Genomic DNA, 22431 nt, shown 5'->3' with positions numbered 1-22431 from the left:
AAACACCATGTTGAACACATAATATCTAAAGCTAACCGAACTCTGGGATACCTAAAAATAACTTTTCTTCTCGCGCCGTCTTCATCAAAATTATTTCTGTGCACCACTTAAGTTTGTCCTTAGCTAGAATGTACTTCATCGGTTTGGGCTCCAGGTCACTCCATGTTATTTGATGCAATCGATAAGCAGCACAGAAACATTCTGCCCGTTTTCTATTAGCAAACTATCGTAAAGCTAGCGAAACTGAAATGAAAACGGCTCTTAACATCCCAATACTAGCCGTTCGCGACAAAGAAAGCGACTTTTTCATAAAATTTACTGTCTCAATGCACCTTTCCGCTCACTCATAATCCATCGCTGACCATTTACCCGCACTCACCATTTACCAGCGATCACAGGTGGATACATATATATCCACCTGTGACACTGTCATCTGCTCACAGCCGTTTCTTCACCAAATCGGTCGAATGCAATAATCTACCTGCGTCAATAGTGAACATACGTGATCCCATTCTCTTAAAAAGTGATTTGATGTACGGGTGCTGTAACTTCGTGGTCCTTTGTGTGTGTATTGGTGTATTGTGTAAGTACCATCTAACGAATAACCTTACCACAAAAAATCCATTTTTTTCATTTACTCCACTGATGACTTGATGTTTAGGCTCCCTGTGTTTTTTATTATAACCCTCTAACTTGGCATTCTTGAACTGAACTGAAATCAGTTTTGGGGCCAATGAAACCATGTGCCAAAACCACGATCTGATTATGAGGCACCCCATAGTGGGGGACCCCGGAATATTTTTGACCATCTGGGGACCTAAATGTAAGTACACGGGTGCATTTGGTTTTCGCCCACATCGAAATGCGGCCGCCGCCGCCGGGATTCGATCCCACGACCTCATTCGATCCCATTTTTTTCATTTACTCCACTGATGACTTGATGTTTAGGCTCCCTGTGTTTTTTATTATAACCCTCTAACTTGGCATTCTTGAACTGAACTGAAATCAGTTTTGGGGCCAATGAAACCATGTGCCAAAACCACGATCTGATTATGAGGCACCCCATAGTGGGGGACCCCGGAATATTTTTGACCATCTGGAGACCTAAATGTAAGTACACGGGTGCATTTGGTTTTCGCCCACATCGAAATGCGGCCGCCGCCGCCGGGATTCGATCCCAGGACCTCGTGTTTAGCAGCACAACACGATAGCCGCTGAGCCACCGCGGCAGGTCTTTGCATTCTTGTTTTCAATACTATGCTTTTATGTTGTATTCTGCTATGTTTTTGCCCCTCCCCTCTATAGCTCTATAATGTACAGTATGTACCTTACATACATACATACATACATACATACATACATACATACATACATACATACATACATACATACATACATACATACATACATACATAGATACATACATACATACATACATACATACATACATGCATGCATGCATGCATACATACATACATACATACATACATACATACATACATACATACATACATACATACATACATACATACATACATACATACATACATACATATTGCTACAGGCCCTGGTCAGGCCCATGCAGGAGTGCAGAAAATGTGAAAACGCAATTAACAACATATTAAGCGTAATATAACATAACAGAAAGGATCGTCGTAATAATTTGCAATGTCAATGCAATATTACTGTTGCAGAATGACGTACAGACGTTCGCACCCGAGCATCCAGCTTCGAAGCAAAGAAAGAGTAATAACAAATCTACTGAAACTGTATGCTACGTTCAGCAGACATCGCGCTAAAAGATGTGAGTTACGTGATCCAGGCGACTGTACCGGCGATCACAAGCACTGCCTTTAAACCAAGAAGCAACGCGAGAACCTCGCTTTCTTCGCCTAACAGCGGACTACTGAAACACTCTAAGCAAGAGTGTGGACGGCTGTATATACTATGAAAGTTTACATATGCTGAAGCTGATCTTGGAATAACGAGAGGTTGAATAGAAGCTTAGATGGCAGCTGCTTCCCGTAGCATTTTATCCAGTAGGCTACTGCGGCCAGAGACAGAATACATATGATGGCGAGTGTGGCGGATGGTTTGGTTGAATATTTTACCATTTTGACATCTCATTGCCATTTGATGCAGATTTAGAAGGCCTGCTGGCTGCAAAAGCTATTGTCTTACTGTGATTCGAGGTTTTTCGGAGACCCTGCCTTTGTAGATATACTGGCGGACAACTTTCTGTGGCAATGAAGGGAAAGCTATGGAGGCAAAGCGCGCACAAGTGAGAGCGGTTCTTAAAAGAGTCCCGCGTTTTCATCCACGTTCGTTTAAGCTGGGGAAGAGAAAACATAAACAGCTTATTAGCGACAGTTACATAAGATAAAACACACCACTACATGTAAGAGTTTACTGATTTTGCGGCTTTTCCCTTCCACGTCTGGACAAACGCGAAGCCGTTGCACATGGAAGCTGCGTCGATTCAGCGCCCGTTCCGAGCAACCAAAAGCACTGTCAAACACTGCCGGACTACTTGACGCGGTAACACATGTGCAGCAGCCACGCGCACGCAGGTTTCCCTTCATAGCCACAGTTGTAGCCGCAGTTGTCCGCGATTAGTGTTCTTTTAGGACTTCGGCTATATATCCGTATTCCTATATCTTGTCTTCTTGAACTGGCTAATCGCTAAGAGGGCATGGAGTGGTGCAACGGACTAGACACACATACGCTTGTAATGCGCTTCTGGCGGGCAACTGCAGTTCATGTTCAGCGGGCAGGCGGGCAACGTCGTGCAGCTTTCACTTGCGAAGCGACGCGCTTAGTCATTGGCTCCGTTACACCATTTGGGAAACTTTGTCAATAGCCTTTATTAGTAAAACAGCTTTCCGACCCCAAAGTTCCGCCTATTCTTGGAATTTGTCGCGTCGTATCTATTGTAGCTGCTTTCCCGATGGTATAGTCGCCTTCGTGACACCGGCATGCACGGCAGACGTGACGACAAAATGGTGCCCCGCGATGAACAGAGTCGCGTTAGTGGCCAACATATGTGCACCGCCAGTGAAGAATCTGCAGCCGGGAAAGTCTGCTGGACCGATGTTGAGGCGACGACCAACTGCGCCAGCCAATGCTGCTACACAGGCCTGCGACAACATGATAGGCACGGTGAGAACCCGCACTTGAGCCCTGCTCAACGGAAGTATATTCACTTTATCGGGTGATATTCACAATCTTTATCGGGTGATACACAGCGCAGGACGCGTCCGCATGTATCGGAAGTTTCTGGAATGTTATCGATGGTTCCATCTGCTGTCTGTCACCGAACGCTGTGTAATCTGATTTCATGTATGCGCGACGTGAATGGCGCAGAACTTTGTGGAAGACACGCGGGTCCCAGCGATTACTCTATCGAACTTTCGACGACCGATGTATAAAAAGCCGACGCGCTTAACCCGCTGATCAGATTTCCGACGGTCGCCGACTGTGTTCGCCGCTATCGTTGTGCTTTAAGTGTAACTTGCTTTTGTGGGCACACGTTCACCCAATAGAACGCTAGTTTCTCCAATCACCGTTTTGCTTTCTTCGCAGTCGCCACCACGTGACAATATAGTACATTTAGTATCTATGGCGCAATATTTTCGTAAGATAAGAAAAACCGTATTCTGTAACGGTTACTTTCCTCTTATACAGCCTCTCCACCCGCCGTGGTTGCTTAAGTGGCCCTGGCGTTCCACTGCTAAGCAAGAGGTCACGGCGGCCGCATTTCGATGGGGCAAGATGAAAAAGCGGCCCCGTGTCGTGCATTCTGTGCACATTTAGGAAACCCCAGGTGATGGCATTTATTCCGGAGCCCCTCACTGCGGCGTGCCTCATAATCAGATCGTGGTCTTTTCACGTAAAACACCACAATTTAATTTTTATTATATCCTAGCCTATTCTTCTATTTTTAATCCGTAGCGCTGAGTGGCCGGTCCTGACGAAAGCTGAAGCATGCAGTGGTGGCTGGCAAACCACTGATGGAGGGTGGGATAGATAAGGACAAGAATCGCAACAAAATAAGGGCCCTGTGTTCATTCGCAGCGATAATTGCGAAAGGAGGGATAGTTGATAACTGCATCTTTCCGTTCGTAAAAAAATGTGCCTCGTATTGGGCGGGCCCGGGGGTGCGGAAGCTTTCTACGCATGATTGATTTTCGCATAACCATACGGAACGATTGCTGCCTCACGCCACGAGCTAGCCCGGCGAAAATAGGGGTGGATTTTAATGGAAAGTCAATAGGTCCCTATCTACTAAAATTTGGATATGTCATCATTATTGTTTTCTGTACGCCTGGCTACTGCTCTGCATATCTTTTTCTGGTAGCCAAAAAAAAAAGGAAAGACGCCGCACCCATCAAACAAAAATGAATTTAACTTTTGTTCCTATTTCTTTTAAGGCAAACATTGCTGAAAAACGTACTGGTGGGCGTCTTCCAGCAAAATTTTGTGTTTCAGCAAACAGAAGATCACTAATTGTCAATAAACAAAACTACATGGATAGCCTCTCAGCAACGTTACAGCCTGGTTGCAAACAAGCTTTCCAAGAGAGAATGATTGATGTATTACTAGCAAACCAAGAACGCTAAATAAGTGGTTGGCGAAAAACAGATCAGACGTTGTGGAAAAAATAAACGCGCTGCTGAAGGACTTTTGCGCCATAGACTTCGTTGCAATGGGCACTTTTACAAAAGTGCCCATTTCGACGAAGTCGATTTGTCGCCGTAGAAATTAAACTGGCATATGACTATAGACTGTCGAAACCATAAATGACAGACTACAACAAACAATCGCAGGTTGTCATGTGGACTTATACGCCTCGAGAACGTGAACAGAGCTGATACAAACTTGCTTGAAGCTGTTGTATTGGACCCATTCTTTGACTACGGATATATTTTTTTCTCACTACACATACAATCGCGCTATATTCGCGCATTGCAATTACGAAGTTTCAATTACCACTTGCATTCATACCGGTAGGCGTGCAAAAAAGTTCAATGCATACCATGAAAATCTGTCCAGCGTTCAAGCACGTCCACCAGTTCCACCCATAGCTTGAGGAAAATTTTTATCATACGCGGTTTACGCTCTTCATATCTGCACTCTTTTTTGCAGACCCATGCGATGTTGTGTTCTGCCTTCCGTGCCCCAACTGAACCACGTGGAGCCCCGTGACAGAGAACTGTTGCCGATGCACTCCGAGCTGAACGCATGCGTTCTGTGTCTGTCTATTGTAGGTGATCTGAATAAATTAGGTCATCCCCTAACTTTTTTCGCTTTTGCTGCGTTATTTCTGTACACCGGAGTCATTGCTTCGTGTGAAAGCTCGCGATCTGGGTATGTCTATGTTTAGTATGTGTGCATGACAAATACTAAATTTTCACTACGATTTCTTTTAGTAATTTATCAATTTTTGAGCAGACCAGCCGAAAAATTTACATGAACTCCAGTTGACATCTAGGTTATGCGAAGCATGTGTGGGTTCGCATTGAATGGTTGTCATGAATCCTGCAACTGTTCTGCAGCGAACGGTTGATGCTTTTGCAGCGCATGCTGTTCGTTGTTGTTCTGTTAGCCAGTCACCCAAGCTGGCGTCTAAGGGGCTCATTGAAGACTGGCGCAAATGCATTGGCGGCCCACGTTTTCTTTTTTATTGCAGTACCGTCGGGATCAGCGCCCTTGAAAACGGCCAGATGGTCGTTACACAAAAATGGCTTCAACTAGCCAGGAATTATTCACATTAAAAAGGCGAAAACTTTGCCTGAAAAAGTGGGTTCGTTGGACGGCGCTCTGCACCCAGGAAAAAAATAATGACCAATGATGTTCTAGCCTTCAAACGACGGTGATTCAGCGCGTAACGAAAACTCCCCCACTAACGTAGCAGTTCGCGCGTCTTGTATAGATATCTCTTCGGCTCGGGGCGAGACGGGGAATGCATCGCGTGCAGCTGTTTAGCAAAATTCGGTGACCTTGCGTTGGTTCATGCTTGGCGGTATTTGTGTTCTCTCTTCGTGTTACGCCATGTTCCCACCACGCTTGTCGCCTTCGTGTCTTCATCTTATATTCCGCCCTTTGTCCTGTGTCTCTTTCCCTGGCATGTCGGTGTACACATCATCATCATCATCATCATCGTCATCATTATCATCATCATCATCATCACAATCAACACCACCACCAGCAGCAGCGGCAGCCTATTTTATGTCCACTGCAGGATGAAGGCCTCTCCCTGCGATCTCCAATTACCCCTGTCCTGCGTCAACCGATTCCAACTGTATATGTATTACATAAACTGCCGAGCTCAATTTTTTTCTCCTAATTTCAATTATAATATCGGCAATACCCGTTTGCTCTCTGATCCAAAACGCTCTCTTTCTGTCCCTTAACTTCATGCCTGGCATTCTTCGTTCCATCGCTCTTTGCGCGGTCCTTAACTTGTTCTCAAGCTTCTTCGTCAGTCTCCAAGTTTCCGCCCCATATGTCAGCACCGGTAAAATGCACTGATTGTAGACCTTTATTTTTGAATGATAATGGTAAGCTTGCACTCACGAGCTGACAATGTTTGCCGTATACGTTCCAACCCAATTTTATTCTTCTGCAAATTTCCTTCTCATGATCAGGCTCTCCTGTGAGTAATTGGCCTGGGTAAACGTCACCTAGGACAATGTCATGTGCAAACTCGAGGTTGCTGAGATATTCGCCGTTGATCCTTACTCCTAAGTCTTTCCAGTTAATAGCTTGAATAGTTCTTCCAAGCAGTCATCAGTCGAAAAATATAATAATAATTCTGAGGTTCTGAATACTTCTTCCAGGTAGTCTTTAGTCGAAAAAAATAATAATTCTGAAGTTTCACGCGCGACAATCCCGATATGATCATGAGGCGCGCTGTAATGGATGCTGCGAAATAACTTTGACACCCTGGGGTTCCTTAACGCGCATTCGATGCACAGTACACGAGTGTTCTTGTATTTCACCCCATTCATCAGAATGCCGCCGGTGCTCACACACGTCTTTTGTGGCTGAGGCCCGTGCTTACCGAAGAAAAGATTTTTGGTCGCTTTTACATCACCACTGGTTGCAGGCAACGTGGTCTCCCTGGATCCTCTTTCGCCATTTTGTGGCCCTCATATTATAATTTATTGGAAAACTTCACCACCCCGAATTATATATTATATATTATATTTATATTATATTATATTATTTATATTATTTATATTATATTATAATTATATTATATATTATATATTATAATTATATATTATATATATATATATATATATATATATATATATATTGCAGCACCGGCTGTGCTCCAATCTCTTGAGTCGTCATGTCTTCACTTGAGAGAAGTGCTTTGTCGTGGATTCGCCAGGGTCGGTGCGGCAGCTCTATTCCCCGTTTACGCGCGTGATGTTCATGTATGTTTCTTCTTTAATGTCAAAAAATTAAAAATAAAGTGCTCCTACCTGTCAAATAAGCTTGATCACATTGGGATAGCTTAGTCATACTTTACCCGATCACTGCCTCCTTGATCAGTTTAAATCGCAGCTTTTAGGCGCCCGTTATTGCGGCGAGCGTCGGCCTGCCTCGGCGTCGTAGCTCGGCGTAATCGAGCGAACGAGCACAGCGAAATATGAAAGCAAACCCTGAGCGCCGCAGGTGGTGAAAGACGCGAGGAGGAAAGCGGAGAGGATGGTGCAGCGGAACCACGAGGCGGAAGGCGGAGGAGTGTATGGCGAAAGCGTGCGAAGAAAAGCGTACTGCGGCGACAACGACTGCGATATAGCGCCAAAGTAGTGCGCGCCGCGTGGCAGGTCTGTCGGCGGCGGCAGCTGTGAATCGCGCCCACGAGTCACTCGCGCGCTGCCTCTCGCGATCTCCAGATAATCGAGGCAGTCGCGCCGCAGTTCGCTCCATTTGCAACGTGCCACGTTAGACAGATTTTCCGCGCCAGCCAGTATATCGCGAAATGCAAACACTTAATGAACTGAGCTCAAATTTCGCATTAGGGAGTATCGTCGCTGATCTTTTTGTTTCTGTGCCCAAGCTGGAATAGGGGCGTATTTAAGTTCAGCTGTTTTTCTTGATGTACAGCTAGTATTACATTAAGTTTTTCTCGCTGCAAGAACTATTTACTCTATTTCACAAATCACGCGTCATTCCACTGCTGTGAAGGTGGATTACCAGCGAAGCTGTTTAGCACGTGACATAGAGGTGACAGAGAATTTAGATCTAAGGTATGAGCAAATTTTATTTCTCTTGAGCGGTGACGGCAGTCATACTGAAAAAAGACACGCACGCACACACTTTCGCTTGATGCACACACATTCTCGTATCACCTCCGTTATTAAATGCGTAAGCATTTCTATGCATACCCAACCAGAATTTTGTCCATCGCTTAAGACAATCTATGGCTCATACCCCCGTAAGGTGGTGGTAACAACTTTATTGAGACTCTGCTCAGTTATGATCTGGCAGGCCCGAGTCCTAGAATGGCCCCTCATGAGGAGCGACCCTTTCGCTCCAGGCAACGAGGGCTTTTTGTACTTTTTCTTCCGGCGTTCTCAGCAGCTCTTCCCACGTCTGTTGTGAGGGAGCTGGCAGGAGCGACCTGGGAGGGGGTAAGCCCTCGCACCCCCAAAGAATGTGATTTTGGGTAGCCAATGTTTGATTTGTGCAGTTTTGACATATTGGGTTCCATTGCCCGTTGGTAATTATGGCTAGCCAATGTGGGCTGGGGAACGATTTAGTTTGGATTCGACGCAGGATCGAGGCTTGCGCTCGCGTGAGGCTTGCGTTTGGAGGCGGGTAGATTCGCCTTTTTTGCTTGTAATAGTTTGTTATTTCGTGGTATGTCGTCGGTGCCTCATCCATGGGATCCGAGTCTGAGGGGCACACCTCCCGGTTGATTAGACCTCGGGCTACCCAGTGCGCCCCCTCATTCCCTTGATTCCCCGAATGGGCAGGGACCCATACGAGTTCAACAGTGTTTTCATTATTAAAGTCCCGTAGGACTCGCGTAAGCAAGCAGAATAATATCATTATCGACCTGAGAGTCTACGGATCTTGAAAATGGTGCCTATTCATACTAATCTACTGATTGCATGTCCAAGTGATCAGACGTATAAGCTTTTGCAAAGAATGAGGCGATTCTGCACGATACTCGCGAGCAGAGTTTTTGCACGCGCAGATTTGTTGACACACACGAAAAATCCACGGTACCCAAGCCATAAACAGCTTCGCTGTGAAACGCACATAATAATACTTATGGTGTTACCCGCCGTTTTTGGTGACGAAGTGGCTTTGGCGTTGCGCTGCTAACCCTGAGAGCGCGGGATGAAATTCCGACCATGACTGCCGCATTTCAATGGGAGTGATATGCAAAAACGCCCGTGTAACATGCATTGGGTGCACGTTAAAGAACCCCAAGGGGTCAAAACTTAATCCAGAATGCCTCACTACGGGCGCGCCTCCGAATCTGAACCGCAGGATTTCATAATCCCCCCCCCCCCCCCCCCCCTTATAGTGTTATAAACATGGAGCGTACACAACAGTTGTAGATAAAGTGGCTTGCTAAAAATGTTTAACCCAGCCTTTAATTCTCGGCTTTTTCGCGTTAGCTGCAAGCTGGCCCAGTAAATATGTTTTATTGCCAGTGCAGTGTTTGTAACGACTTTATGTATACCATCAAAGCTATAATATCTTTAAGGCATGTATACGCACGAGTTCCTTCGCTGGGCCCGGGCTGGGTCTGGTCGTTGAGGCACGGACCCGCAGGCCGGGCCAAAAAAATCAGGCCCGTCTAGTGCTCTAGTGTCGTTGTTAGGTCTGTCTTCGTCTTCTCGGGATTTTCGATGTACGCACTTGCGTTGTCGCATGAACTACAGTCCAAACGTGTTAGCTGTGTTCTTTTAAAATATACAGGGTGTATCAGAAGGCACCTTAAAAAAAAATTGAAATTGCCTGTGGCAGAGTTGGACACCAGGGACAATCTGACCACTTATAACGATCTCGTTAAGGCCTTTTACCTCAGTCGCCGAACCTTCCCCCCACCTCTCCCCAAGTTCAGCCGGGCGCAGGCTACCACTTTGCGTCTGCTAAAAACAAACACGTACCCTTCAGCCGCCCGCCTCCACCTTATATTCCCAGACGATTACACTACTCGCCACTGCCGGTGCTGTGGCACTCACCCGGCTACGCTTCCGCATATGTTGTGTGAGTGCCCAGCACAGTACACACACATTAACAGCATGACCCTCGTCGAGGTAGCGTGAGGCTCTGCGGAGCTCCGCACTCCACAACCAAACCTGGGCGACCCAGCGCGCCCGTGAGGCGGCGGCGAGGCAAGCCTTCGACGTCCCCTCATAGGAGGCTTAGGCCCGGCCATAATAATGTGATGGTTCTACAATAAAAGTTTATCCCCCTCCCTCTTGTGGCAGATAGCACAATTCTAGTCCACGAGCTGGTCTACTCGAAGAGGCGGACATTACTGGCACAAAAAATTGAAATGCGTAATCGACCAATCAAGAAAAATCCACTATTTAAGTTTTTAACTAATTACCTTATGGCAAATATTGCAATTTACAAATTCTAGTGGGTGAGACTGCAAGTCATATCCACTTGAAAATGAATTGGATGGATGACACCATTTACGAGATATGCGCCGTCAAACTTGCGGTAAAAATGCACTGTCGTTCCACTTACTTTCCCAACAAAACGTCGTTTTCTGCATTGAAGCACAAAAGTAACTGGAGCGCCAATGTATTTCTCCGCAAAGTTCGGGAATCAATGTCTCGAAACTTGTGTCATCCTGTGAATTCGTTCCAAGTGGATCCGGCTACAATTTGCAGTCTGATTTCGTGACTTGATTGCTTTTTGGTACATTGACCTTAGTGGGATGTGCGAGTGCTGTGTATGCAAGAGCATCAGCTTCGTCATTTTCAGCAATATCAATGTGAGAGGGTATCGGCTGAAACTTTAGATTGAAGCCCCTTTTGTTGAGCTTTTTGGCGAATGACAGTGACGTCCGCTGTCAGGGCGGCAGCGCAGTCGTTGGCAGCAAATTCACGCCTGCGATCGGTCACGTGGGAGGAATCCGCAACGTCATCGCACCGCCCTGCAACCTGCTTGCAACTTCTGATAGGCAACGAAATGGGTTTAATAACCGCTGTTCGTTCATACGCAGGTATTATGTGGGTTCGCATATTTCGGGAGCGTTCCTTGTTGCATGTAAAATTATTCCGTAACATGTAGTAAGTTGAATACTACTGGGTTTTACATTCTCTAGAACCCAGTGTACAACTTTCTTATTGAAAGTTTTTCCCTAAATTTATTATTTGCGAAGATGAGTAGGTAGCGTTGACAAATTATGCGTATGGAAAGAGTACAAGAAATAGTACGGGGGTTTCTCCATAGAGTGGGAAATAACTTGCTGTTTTTCGCGTATTCCTGTATAGTGCACCGGGAAGCTTTAAAAAGTTGTTCAAGTTGGCTGGGATACCTTGTACCTTTGTTATACTTTCTCAAAACTTGGCGCGGGAGAGTGCCAGATTCTGACATGCAGTCTTGCAGCGTTGTGATGGGACTGGAGAAAACGCATAGTGGGCAGTCGGAATATTTACTGCAAGCCTCTTGAGGGAACTCATGACGCAGCGTTTTTGGGCGTATGCGTTCCAATCATCTGCTGAATTACGTTCACGTGAACATGACCATGTGCCAAACCATCACGGCTTAAACCCGGTGCGGTGGCTATCGCGTTGCACTGCTACCTGAGGTCACGGGTTCGACCCCGACCGCGGTGGCCGCATTTCTATGGAGGCGAAATGCAAAAACGCCTGTGTACTTAGATTCAGATGCCCGTTAAAGAACCCTAGGTGGTTAAAAATAATGTATATTCCCGTACTATATTGGGCGCACCTCATAATTATATCATGGTTTTGGCACGTAAAACCCCATAACACATTTCTTTTTTAACAATTAACAAAAAGTCCAGCGGTACTGCTCGGGAGTGACGCAATTTTAGTCATGTGCAAGCACTGATGCCTGCGTGCGTGCTTACGTGTGTGTGTGTGCGGGACTTTTTTTCCTTGTGCGTCCAGTTCTCACCGTCATCGGTGATAACGGAGGATTTTTCTTCCTCCGTGTAATCGACGATGACAGACTAGAAATATTTACTTTCTCGGAGCAAAAATGAAATAGAGATAAATTCTGCTGCTCTGTCGCCCAGAAATGGAAACCGATCCCTGAATCTACGGCACCGTGGCGGGCTTTTCGAACGACATGTCTCATTCACGGAGAAAATTAATTATTTTCGGTACGGCATCACCATCTCCAGCAAGTACAAATGTCCTTCTACCTTCTACACATTCCCCTTTTCTGTTCCCCCAATGTAGGGTATACCCAACCAGGGACTTTCCTGCTTAACATCCCTGTCTTTCCTTCCCTCTCTCTCGTTCACTTAATTGAATCAGGCACCGCGAAATGCCACTTATGGGTGAAATTTGAGCGAACGCAAGTGAACGGTTTATTGCAATGAACCATTTCGTAAAACGGGTGCGTGTGCATAGTGCGGTATCTGTCACTCTTTGATGACAATCAGTACAACGCGGTATATATATGTATATTTCCTTATTAATTGTAATAGCTTTAACACATACTTCAGTTACCCTGCTTCACGGAAACATCCTGAATGTTCCGAAAGCATCGGTACATTACGCAGCCGCTCGACTCGCGTATATGTACCTACATGCAGCCGCCTGCATTGACATCGCTATAAGGCTTCCGCGTCCTTGAGCACTGTCGTTACTGAGCGGTGAACAGGCGACAAAAACGTATAACGTGAAATGACTGAAGAGCTAAACGGATAAGGCGAAGGAACGCGCACGCGGTGCTTTCAAAATGTTTTATTCTTCTCGCAGATAGCGTTCGTGTGCGTCCCTTTCCTTGCGATCGAGGGAGATGGGGTTGCGCAAGGCGGGCGCCCAAACGGAGAGTACAGTACATACACAGAGCAAGGGAGTGTGTGACCAGTGCATCTGGATCGTCCCCGCTTTTGCATGCATCCCGGCCACGCCGCGCACGCTCGGCCGCGTTGGCTCGGAGCGTATAAAAGGGCCGCCGTCCGCCGTCGTGGACACAAGGGATCTCGTCACCGCACCAGCAGCGGGAGCAGCAAGCAAGCATGTGGAAGGTGAGACGAGCGCCCTCCCGAAGCCTCCGACTCGAATTCGGAAGGCTCGGACGTTGCGGACAGAGCCTGCCATTATTATTATTATTATTATTATTATTATTATTATTATTATTATTATTAAGTAGGCAAAGCGGTAATGTCTTTGGAAGGCGAGTCTGAGCGTCCATATATTGCAACGATCAAACTGCACATCAAATCGTTCCTGTGAAGAATGGTTTCAGGAGATGCAGACTAAGATAGGAGTTGCGGAGTTAACCTGTGGCCATAAAGAAATCAAAGACCAGATGACAAATGGAAATTTTCGTGATCGTGGAGCAATCGTTGGTTATATATATATATATATATATATATATATATATATATATATATATATATATATATATATATATATATATATATATATATATATATACACATATACATATAAGCACACACACAATTCATCGCAAACGCGGTATACCGTATTTGCGCAGTGCGTAAATTGTGAGAAGATGCCAAAGATTTAAGAGTATGTGTTTAATTCCTTGTTTGCTTTGCTTTAGATTCAATACCTTTAGCGAGCTCCAACATGCATGTTCAGATTATATATACCAAAAGTGTAGTAAATCCTTTCCTGTCATATATAGCAAGACACTCTGCAACGTGCGCCGCAGTCCTGCAGACCCTTAGACAGTGGGGCACGCGATATTTTATAACTTTTAGGTCCAATGCTTTTACCTAAAATCCCACGCACCTATCGTGAGTTCCGTCGTTGGTTGTCACTTTTCAGTGTCTCAAAACACGTGCCGGAACTATCCAATTTCATGCTGTAATCATGACGCAATGTGCAACTATACCTGACGTATACGTTTGAGCGATCTACGGCTATCACGAACGGAGTTTGTGGATCGAAAAACAACTGGCTCTGCCACGTTTGCGGTTGCGGATTAAGTTCTGCGCAACGAGCGATGGAACAAAAAATGTTAGGCCTAACGTTACGAGACGAAAATACAGCGGTGTAGATTAGAGAGCTAACGTGGGTACAGCCGATGCTCTCTAGTCGACATTAAGAGAAAAAATTGGCTGAAGGCTTAGCTTGGTTAAGCCTGGAAGATTGCGAAAGCAATACCCTTGGCTGCGCCTTGGTTCGGCTGATGGTGTGGACATGGTTGCCCTTTGTTAAACTTATGGCTATACATTATCCGACATAGCGCAAGGCAGCGCGCCGACCACTGCGAGGAGCCGAGCTGTAGCCCCATTTATCCTCCTAGCGTGACGTCACACCAGCGAGCGCACTCTCTCGGTAGCGCCGCAGCAGCGGCTGGCAAGGCTTCGCCTCCACCATCGGTGCAGCGAGCTGGGGCCCCGTCTCTCGGTCTGGCGTGACGTCACACGGTCACGTGACGCGCAGCTGTGTAAGGAGGCGCCACAACCACCGATGGGCCGAAAGTGCGAGTATTGCTTTCGCAATAAAAAATGGAGCTGGTCAGGCCCTGTAATACGTACAGAGTAGCCAATCGGTGCTCCATTACTGAGTGGTTGCCAAGAGAAGGGAAGCGCAGTTCAGGACGGCAGAGAATTAGATCGGTGGTGTAATGAAATTATGAAACTTGAAGGCATAACTTGGAATCAGCTAGCGCAAAACAGGAATCGTTCAAGTTCGTTGGGTGAGGCCTTTGTACTGCAGTGAACAAAAAAAAGGCTGATGATGATGACTATGATGCCACGTTGGGGCGCTGTCCATGGCCGATATATCTGCAAAGGGAGAAACTAATAATAAAATTTAATATTGATGTAATAATAATCTTTATTTATTTCAGACAACAAGGTCTCGGATACAACGGCAAAAGGCAGATGAGCTGTGCATTTTGAGATAATTCTGTCAATGACACGTACCACTCATTTTTCGAAAGTTTCTATACTTTCCATCTGATCGGTGGCTGGAGTACTGCCACACAGTTCGTACTTCACATGCTCTGCGCAGGTCCACTAAACAATGTCGATAGGGGGCCTGCTAAAGCTTTACGCTGAGCTGGCCGTTTGCAGCCCAGCGTATACATATAAATAAAGGGACATGTAGCTAGCAGGCCTCACGTTAGCACTTTAATGGTGTTATTACATTGCATACGATACTTGCGCACGTGGCTCTCGCTGAGAGAGGGACTTTGACGCTATGCGCAGGCAGCGATCTCCTCCGCCCTCGTCTTCGCCGTCTTGGCCAACGCCGGTACTCTCCGCGGTGGATACGGTGGCGCTGCTATCGGCGGTCTCAGAGCAGTCGGCGTTGGGATCGGAGGCGGCTACGCTGGACGTGGCTACCTCGCCGGCGGCGGTGGCGGATACTATGGAGGGGTAAGTGGCCAAATAATTGGCGGACCATAGCGACTACACCACGGAGTGGTCCAACGGAACGCCATATGAGCCTTTAAAGCACGCAGCTAATTTCTTGTTCCCTTTTTGCAATCGCCACTACTGAGAAAGACAATATCCTGTCATATGACGTGATATTCTCTAGCTCTCAAGTGACAGTGACGCAACTTAGTTGTCTTTATGAAACATTAATTTATCGCAGTAGAGGTCGTGTTTGCGACGTTATGCAGGATGTCTTAGAAAATGCGTTGGAAGTTTCCTAAAAGTAGTGAAGACGCCAAAATTAAGTGCTTTTGTCAGAATTCCTTTTACCACAGAGGCTTACATTATAATTTAGCTACGTGTTGTGATTAGAGAAGTAATTATAAAAATTCGAGCAACTTTTCGACACACAGTCAGACCACTGATCTCAATGCAAGACTTGTATTCCGTCATCCGTGGACTTTAAAGCGGGTTCAAAGATAAATAACTAATCCTTCTCTTTCCGTAAAAAAAATATTATACTAATTTTCACAGTTACTCGTCTAATCACTACCTCGATTCATATTAAAATGCAAGCCTCTGCCGCAAATACAATCCCTCCAAAATTTCTTATCTCGTCTACGCACTTTTTGAGACACGCTGTATAATGATTCATTAGCACGCACAGCGTGTCCTAAGTTAATTTTGAGGGGCGAATGCGCAAATTTTCGTTGATAAGTGCTCTTTGTCATTGGATGGCCGCCTTCGCTAAGATGTCCAGCATCGGAATTGGCTGTAACAATTCTAGCGTAAGAGTTCTTCGTGAATACGGGCCCAGTTCCGTCTGCTCCTGGCTGAGCATGTTCACAAGGTGACGTGATTTAACGCGCCGTGCCTCGTCCAGGGCTACAGGGCCTACGAAGACAACAGGCCGAGGCCGTACAGCTTCGGCTACGTCGCTCAGGGAGCGGACGGGTCCAGCTCTCGCCAGGAGGTCGGCGACGGCAGCGGCAGCGTCCAGGGAGTCTACACCCTGAGCACGCCGGAAGGTGGCCAGCGGAAGGTCAAGTACACGGCCGACGCGGCAGGCTTCCGCGCCGTAGTCGACACCAACGAGCCCGGCACGCAGAGCGAGAGCCCCGCCGACGTGGCCCTGCGGTCGTCCTCGCCGCCGGCCTACCTGCTCGCCTCCAAGTACGGCGCCGCCGGGTCGTACGCCGGGGCCAGACCGCGAGTTGTGTACGGGGGCGCCGGCGGGCTGTACGGAGCGGGCGTCGCCCGATACGGGGGCGCTGGCCTTTACGGGGGTCTCGGCGGCCGAGGCGTCGGAGTCTACGGCGGTGGAGCCGGTGTCGGAGTGCTCGGAAAGCACGGCGGTGGCGTCGGCTGGCACTAGTGAACCCGCCGTCTGCCTCTATAAATATTTTTGTCTTTGGTACGGGAGCCCTTCTACGCCACTTTCGCCGTTTCATATGTAGTCCTTCTGTCCTCCATCGTTTCGGTGTCTCGCCTTCTGCTTGCTACTGGGGACTGAGCAAGAAGCCCCGCTCGCTGGATGCTGCAGCCGCTCAAGGTGTTGGTGACAAATGGGTGATGTGCTCTGCTTCACTGCGCGTTAAGAAAATAAACGTCCAATCGTTTGCAACAAGGAAACTGACTTCGTAGTGGTGCATTTTGCCGAGCAAAGAGCTTCACGTGAGGAAGCAGCAGGCACGGCATGAACCTAACTTAGTGCATGTGAAAGTGCGATATAGACTCATGTCTTCTCTTTCTCTTTCACTCCCCCATCCCCTTCCCCACGTGTAAGGTAGCAAACTGGACTCAACCTGCTTAACCTCCCTGCCTTTCCGTCCTCCCTCTCTCTCTCTCTCTCACGGCAGTGACAAGTTTTGTGGCGTTTCAAGACAGTGCTAAGCTCTCAACATTGTCAGCTTGGGTTCACAAAAAGATCCAACATCGAAGAAGCGTTGCGGGGTGGTGACCATACAGTGAAACGTGACACGTTTCCACATGGTACAAGGTGTTCAAGCGAATGGCCTTAGAATCACACACACGGCAGCGTTACTCCTTGTAAACCGAGCAACCCCAGCGAATTGACCAGAGGGCTTGTGCTCCGAGTCGTGGGACAGAACACATTTATTGCGATAACAATTATATGGACACTCTAAGCGGATTTCTGCTATCGCCGTGATGTTCCGTATAAAGTCCAAGGGCAATAACCTCTTCGCCAAGTGCCATATGCTCTATGTGCGAGTGGAAGTGTGCGAGGGCGAGCCGAAGATGGTGGCTCAATCTCACGCGCACAAGGGAGGAAAGCGGGGAGGAAGCGCGCCGTCTTCCATCGCGCGGAAGGCACCGAGGGGGGAGGCGGTGGGTGCGTTCTACTCCAGCGGCGGCTGCGTATGGCGCGGCCGCGCTAGCCCTGTCTTGAAAGAGACCTGCGATGGGAACAGAGTGAGCCGAGTGCGGATAGCTTGTGTGCGCTGTATTCCAGCCGCTTGGTCCGCGTTGAAGTGAGAGGCAGCACGAAGGTCAATTTGCTCTCTGCTGCTGCCGCGCTTTCTCAGTCCAGCATTTTGACAGCGAGTGCGCGCGGTCATTGTGTGAGATGTGATTATGTTTGCTTGTGCGCGTGTGACACGATCGACGCTTGTCCATTTAGTTAGTAAGCGAATGTTTACAAGTTTATACGGACGATAAATCTACTATCCTGACGTGATAAAGCTGTCTACTAATTTGCTATCTCAAGCGATGCTTCGCCTTTCGGGCGAAACTGCGAATTTCTTTCTTTACCTGCTTGTACACTGAATAGGTGCTTTTGTGTAAGCATTTTGCCTTCGATTGCCAACACACCAACTGGTGACCCTGTACACAGTCACCAATTGTTCAAGTGATTTAAACAATAGACTATATCCAGTCGTTCTGATATGAAAAATCAGGTTTTTAACTATCCAATCAGCTATCTACTATGTTTTTCCAATGAATTCTATTGTTGTTGACTCTGCGGGTATAAAAAATAATAAACAAGCTCAGCTCGTCCTATGGAGCAGAAGGAATAACCTCAAAGGTTTTGAAAAAACTTTGTGAGTATTGCTCCTACATCCTAGAGTATATATTCAGTCATAATCCGCTTAATTACCTCATCAGTGACAGATTGGAAAGGTTGTGTCAATCTAGAAATCCGGCATAACTCACAATCCACTTAACTATCGACCCATATCTTTACCTATAATACCCTATAAAACAACGGAACATGTTATTTTCACTCATCTGATGAACTTTCTTGAATACAACAACTTCTTTTCTAATGTTCATCATTGATTTCCCAAATCTTACTCTCATGAGATTCACCCGCTCTAATTCATTCACAATTTACATGTTTATCGTGATTGTAGCTGTCCTACTTGTTGCATATTTCTTGACTTCTCTAAAGCCTTTGGTAAAATTAACCATTTGGTACTCTACCATAAACTAGGTGCATTAAATATAGAACCGGTAGTCGTTAACTGGATTCGTGCGCTTCTTTGTCGGCTTCAATTTGTCACCAGTAGTGATTCCTCGTCTAACATGGCCCCAGCTGAATCCGGCACTACTCTGGGCTCAATTTTGTGTCCTCTGTTATTCGTAATATAAATAACTTACCCAATAACATTCCCTCACAAATTTGTTTATTTCCTGATGATTGTCTTATATATCGCAAGATAACTAATACCGCTGAGTCAACAGCGTTTCACATTCGTATGAACTGCGCTCACAACTGGTGCCGCACGTGACATATGGAACTTTTTGCTCAGGTATGTAAATATATGCAAATTTCACGTTCTAGCAAAGTTTGCCCCGCATATGTGGTAAATAATTTTCTCCACTACATCACATCGTATCGTTGCCTTGGCATCCATATAACTAACAAAAGATCATGGAAACACCATGTTGAACACATAATATCTAAAGCTAACCGAACTCTAGGATACCTAAAAATAACTTTTCTTCTCGCGCCGTCTTCATCAAAATTATTTCTGTGCACCACTTAAGTTTGTCCTTAGCTAGAATGTACTTCATCGGTTTGGGCTCCAGGTCACTCCATGTTATTTGATGCAATCGATAAGCAGCACAGAAACATTCTGCCCGTTTTCTATTAGCAAACTATCGTAAAGCTAGCGAAACTGAAATGAAAACGGCTCTTAACATCCCAATACTAGCCGTTCGCGACAAAGAAAGCGACTTTTTCATAAAATGTACTGTCTCAATGCACCTTTCCGCTCACTCATAATCCATCGCTGACCATTTACCCGCACTCGCCATTTACCAGCGATCACAGGTGGATACATATATATCCACCTGTGACACTGTCATCTGCTCACAGCCGTTTCTTCACCAAATCGGTCGAATGCAATAATCTACCTGCGTCAATAGTGAACATACGTGATCCCATTCTCTTAAAAAGTGATTTGATGTACGGGTGCTGTAACTTCGTGGTCCTTTGTGTGTGTATTGGTGTATTGTGTAAGTACCATCTAACGAATAACCTTACCACAAAAAATCCATTTTTTTCATTTACTCCACTGATGACTTGATGTTTAGGCTCCCTGTGTTTTTTATTATAACCCTCTAACTTGGCATTCTTGAACTGAACTGAAATCAGTTTTGGGGCCAATGAAACCATGTGCCAAAACCACGATCTGATTATGAGGCACCCCATAGTAGGGGACCCCGGAATATTTTTGACCATCTGGGGACCTAAATGTAAGTACACGGGTGCATTTGGTTTTCGCCCACATCGAAATGCGGCCGCCGCCGCCGGGATTCGATCCCACGACCTCATTCGATCCCATTTTTTTCATTTACTCCACTGATGACTTGATGTTTAGGCTCCCTGTGTTTTTTATTATAACCCTCTAACTTGGCATTCTTGAACTGAACTGAAATCAGTTTTGGGGCCAATGAAACCATGTGCCAAAACCACGATCTGATTATGAGGCACCCCATAGTGGGGGACCCCGGAATATTTTTGACCATCTGGAGACCTAAATGTAAGTACACGGGTGCATTTGGTTTTCGCCCACATCGAAATGCGGCCGCCGCCGCCGGGATTCGATCCCAGGACCTCGTGTTTAGCAGCACAACACGATAGCCGCTGAGCCACCGCGGCAGGTCTTTGCATTCTTGTTTTCAATACTATGCTTTTATGTTGTATTCTGCTATGTTTTTGCCCCTCCCCTCTATAGCTCTATAATGTACAGTATGTACCTTACATACATACATACATACATACATACATACATACATACATACATACATACATACATACATACATACATACATACATACATACATACATACATACATACATACATACATACATACATACATACATACATACTGCTACAGGCCCTGTTCTGGCCTATGCAGGAGTGCAGAAAATGTTTAAAACGCAATTAACAGCATATTAAGCGTAAAATAACATCACAGAAAGGCTCGTCGTAATAATTTGCAAATGTCAATACAATGTTCTTGTTGCAGAATGATGTACAGACGTTCGCACCCTTTCGTAGAGCGCCCGAGCATCCAGCTTCGAGACAAGGAAAGAGTAATAACAAAGCTACTGAAACTGTGTACTAGGTTCAGCAGACATCGCGCTAAAAGATGTGACTTACTTGTTCCAGGCGACTGTACCGGCGAGCACAAGGACTGCCTTTAACCAAGAAGGAACGCGAGAACCTCGCTTTCTTCACCTAACAGCGCACTACTAAAGCACTCTAAGCAAGAGTGTGGACGTCTGTATATACTATGAAAGTTGACATATGCCGAAGCTGATCTTGGAATAGCGAAAGGTTCAATAGAAGCCTAAATGGCAGCTGCTTCCCGTAGCTTTTTTTCCAGTAGGCTACTACGGCCAGAGACAAAATACATATGAAGGTTAGTGGGGCGGATGGTTTGGTTGAATATTTTACCATTTTGACATCTCATTGCCATTTGATGCAGGTTTTGAAGGCCTGCTGGCTGCAAAAACTATTGTCTTACTGTGATTCGTGGTTTTCGGAGACCCTGCCTTTGTAGATATACTGGCGGACAACTTTCTGTGGCAATGAAGGGAAAGCTATGGAGGCAAAGCGCGCACAAGTGAGAGCGGTTCTTAAAAGAGTCCCGCGTTTTCATCCACGTTCGTTTAAGCTGGGGAAGAGAAAACATAAACAGCTTATTAGCGACAGTTAAATAAGATAAAACACACCACTACGTGTAAGAGTTTACTGATTTTGCGGCTTTTCCCTTCCACGTCTGGACAAACGCGAAGCCGTTGCACATGGAAGCTGCGTCGATTCAGCGCCCGTTCCGAGCAACCAAAAGCACTGTCAAACACTGCCGGACTACTTGACGCGGTAACACATGTGCAGCAGCCACGCGCACGCAGGTTTCCCTTCATAGCCACAGAAAGTTGTCCGCGATTAGTGTTCTTTTAGGACTTCGGCTATATATCCGTATCCCTATACCTTGTCTTCTTGAACTGGCTAATCGCTAAGAGGGCATGGAGTGGTGCAACGGACTAGACACACATACGCTTGTAATGCGCTATCTGGCGGGCAACTGCAGTTCATGTTCAGCGGGCAGGCGGGCAACGTCGTGCAGCTTTCACTTGCGAAGCGACGCGCTTAGTCATTGGCTCCGTTACACCATTTGGGACACTTTGTCAATAGCCTTTATTAGTAAAACAGCTTTCCGACCCCAAAGTTCCGCCTATTCTTGGAATTTGTCGCGTCGTATCTATTGTAGCTGCTTTCCCGATGGTATAGTCGCCTTCGTGACACCGGCATGCACGGCAGACGTGACGACAAAATGGTGCCCCGCGATGAAGAGTCGCGTTAGTGGCCAACATATGTGTGCCGCCAGTGAAGAATCTGCAGCCGGGC

The 22431-nt window shown here is 46.4% G+C and overlaps 1 protein-coding gene across 1 annotated transcript; it reads left to right on the top strand.

Annotated features, from left to right (window-relative positions):
- Positions 1–12915: 12915 nt before the first annotated feature.
- Positions 12916–17170, top strand: LOC129381228 (uncharacterized). Its single transcript, XM_055063917.2, has 3 exons — positions 12916–13216; positions 15377–15547; positions 16431–17170. The coding sequence occupies exons 1-3, from the start codon at positions 13208–13210 to the stop codon at positions 16920–16922; spliced, it is 672 nt and encodes a 223-aa protein (XP_054919892.1). The 5' UTR covers positions 12916–13207; the 3' UTR covers positions 16923–17170.
- Positions 17171–22431: the final 5261 nt, after the last annotated feature.

Source organism: Dermacentor andersoni, chromosome 1 (genome assembly GCF_023375885.2).
Source record: "Dermacentor andersoni chromosome 1, qqDerAnde1_hic_scaffold, whole genome shotgun sequence".
Classification (NCBI taxonomy): Eukaryota; Metazoa; Arthropoda; class Arachnida; order Ixodida; family Ixodidae; genus Dermacentor; species Dermacentor andersoni.
Note: the sequence above shows the minus strand (reverse complement) of the source record. Positions and strands in the feature narration are given on the sequence as shown.

What these genes read in the sequence shown, in the direction of transcription:
- LOC129381228 (XM_055063917.2), top strand. An exon ending in GTGGCGGATACTATGGAGGG is followed by an intron (nt 15,548 to 16,430) that starts GTAAGTGGCCAA and finishes TGCCTCGTCCAG; the next exon opens with GGCTACAGGGCCTACGAAGA.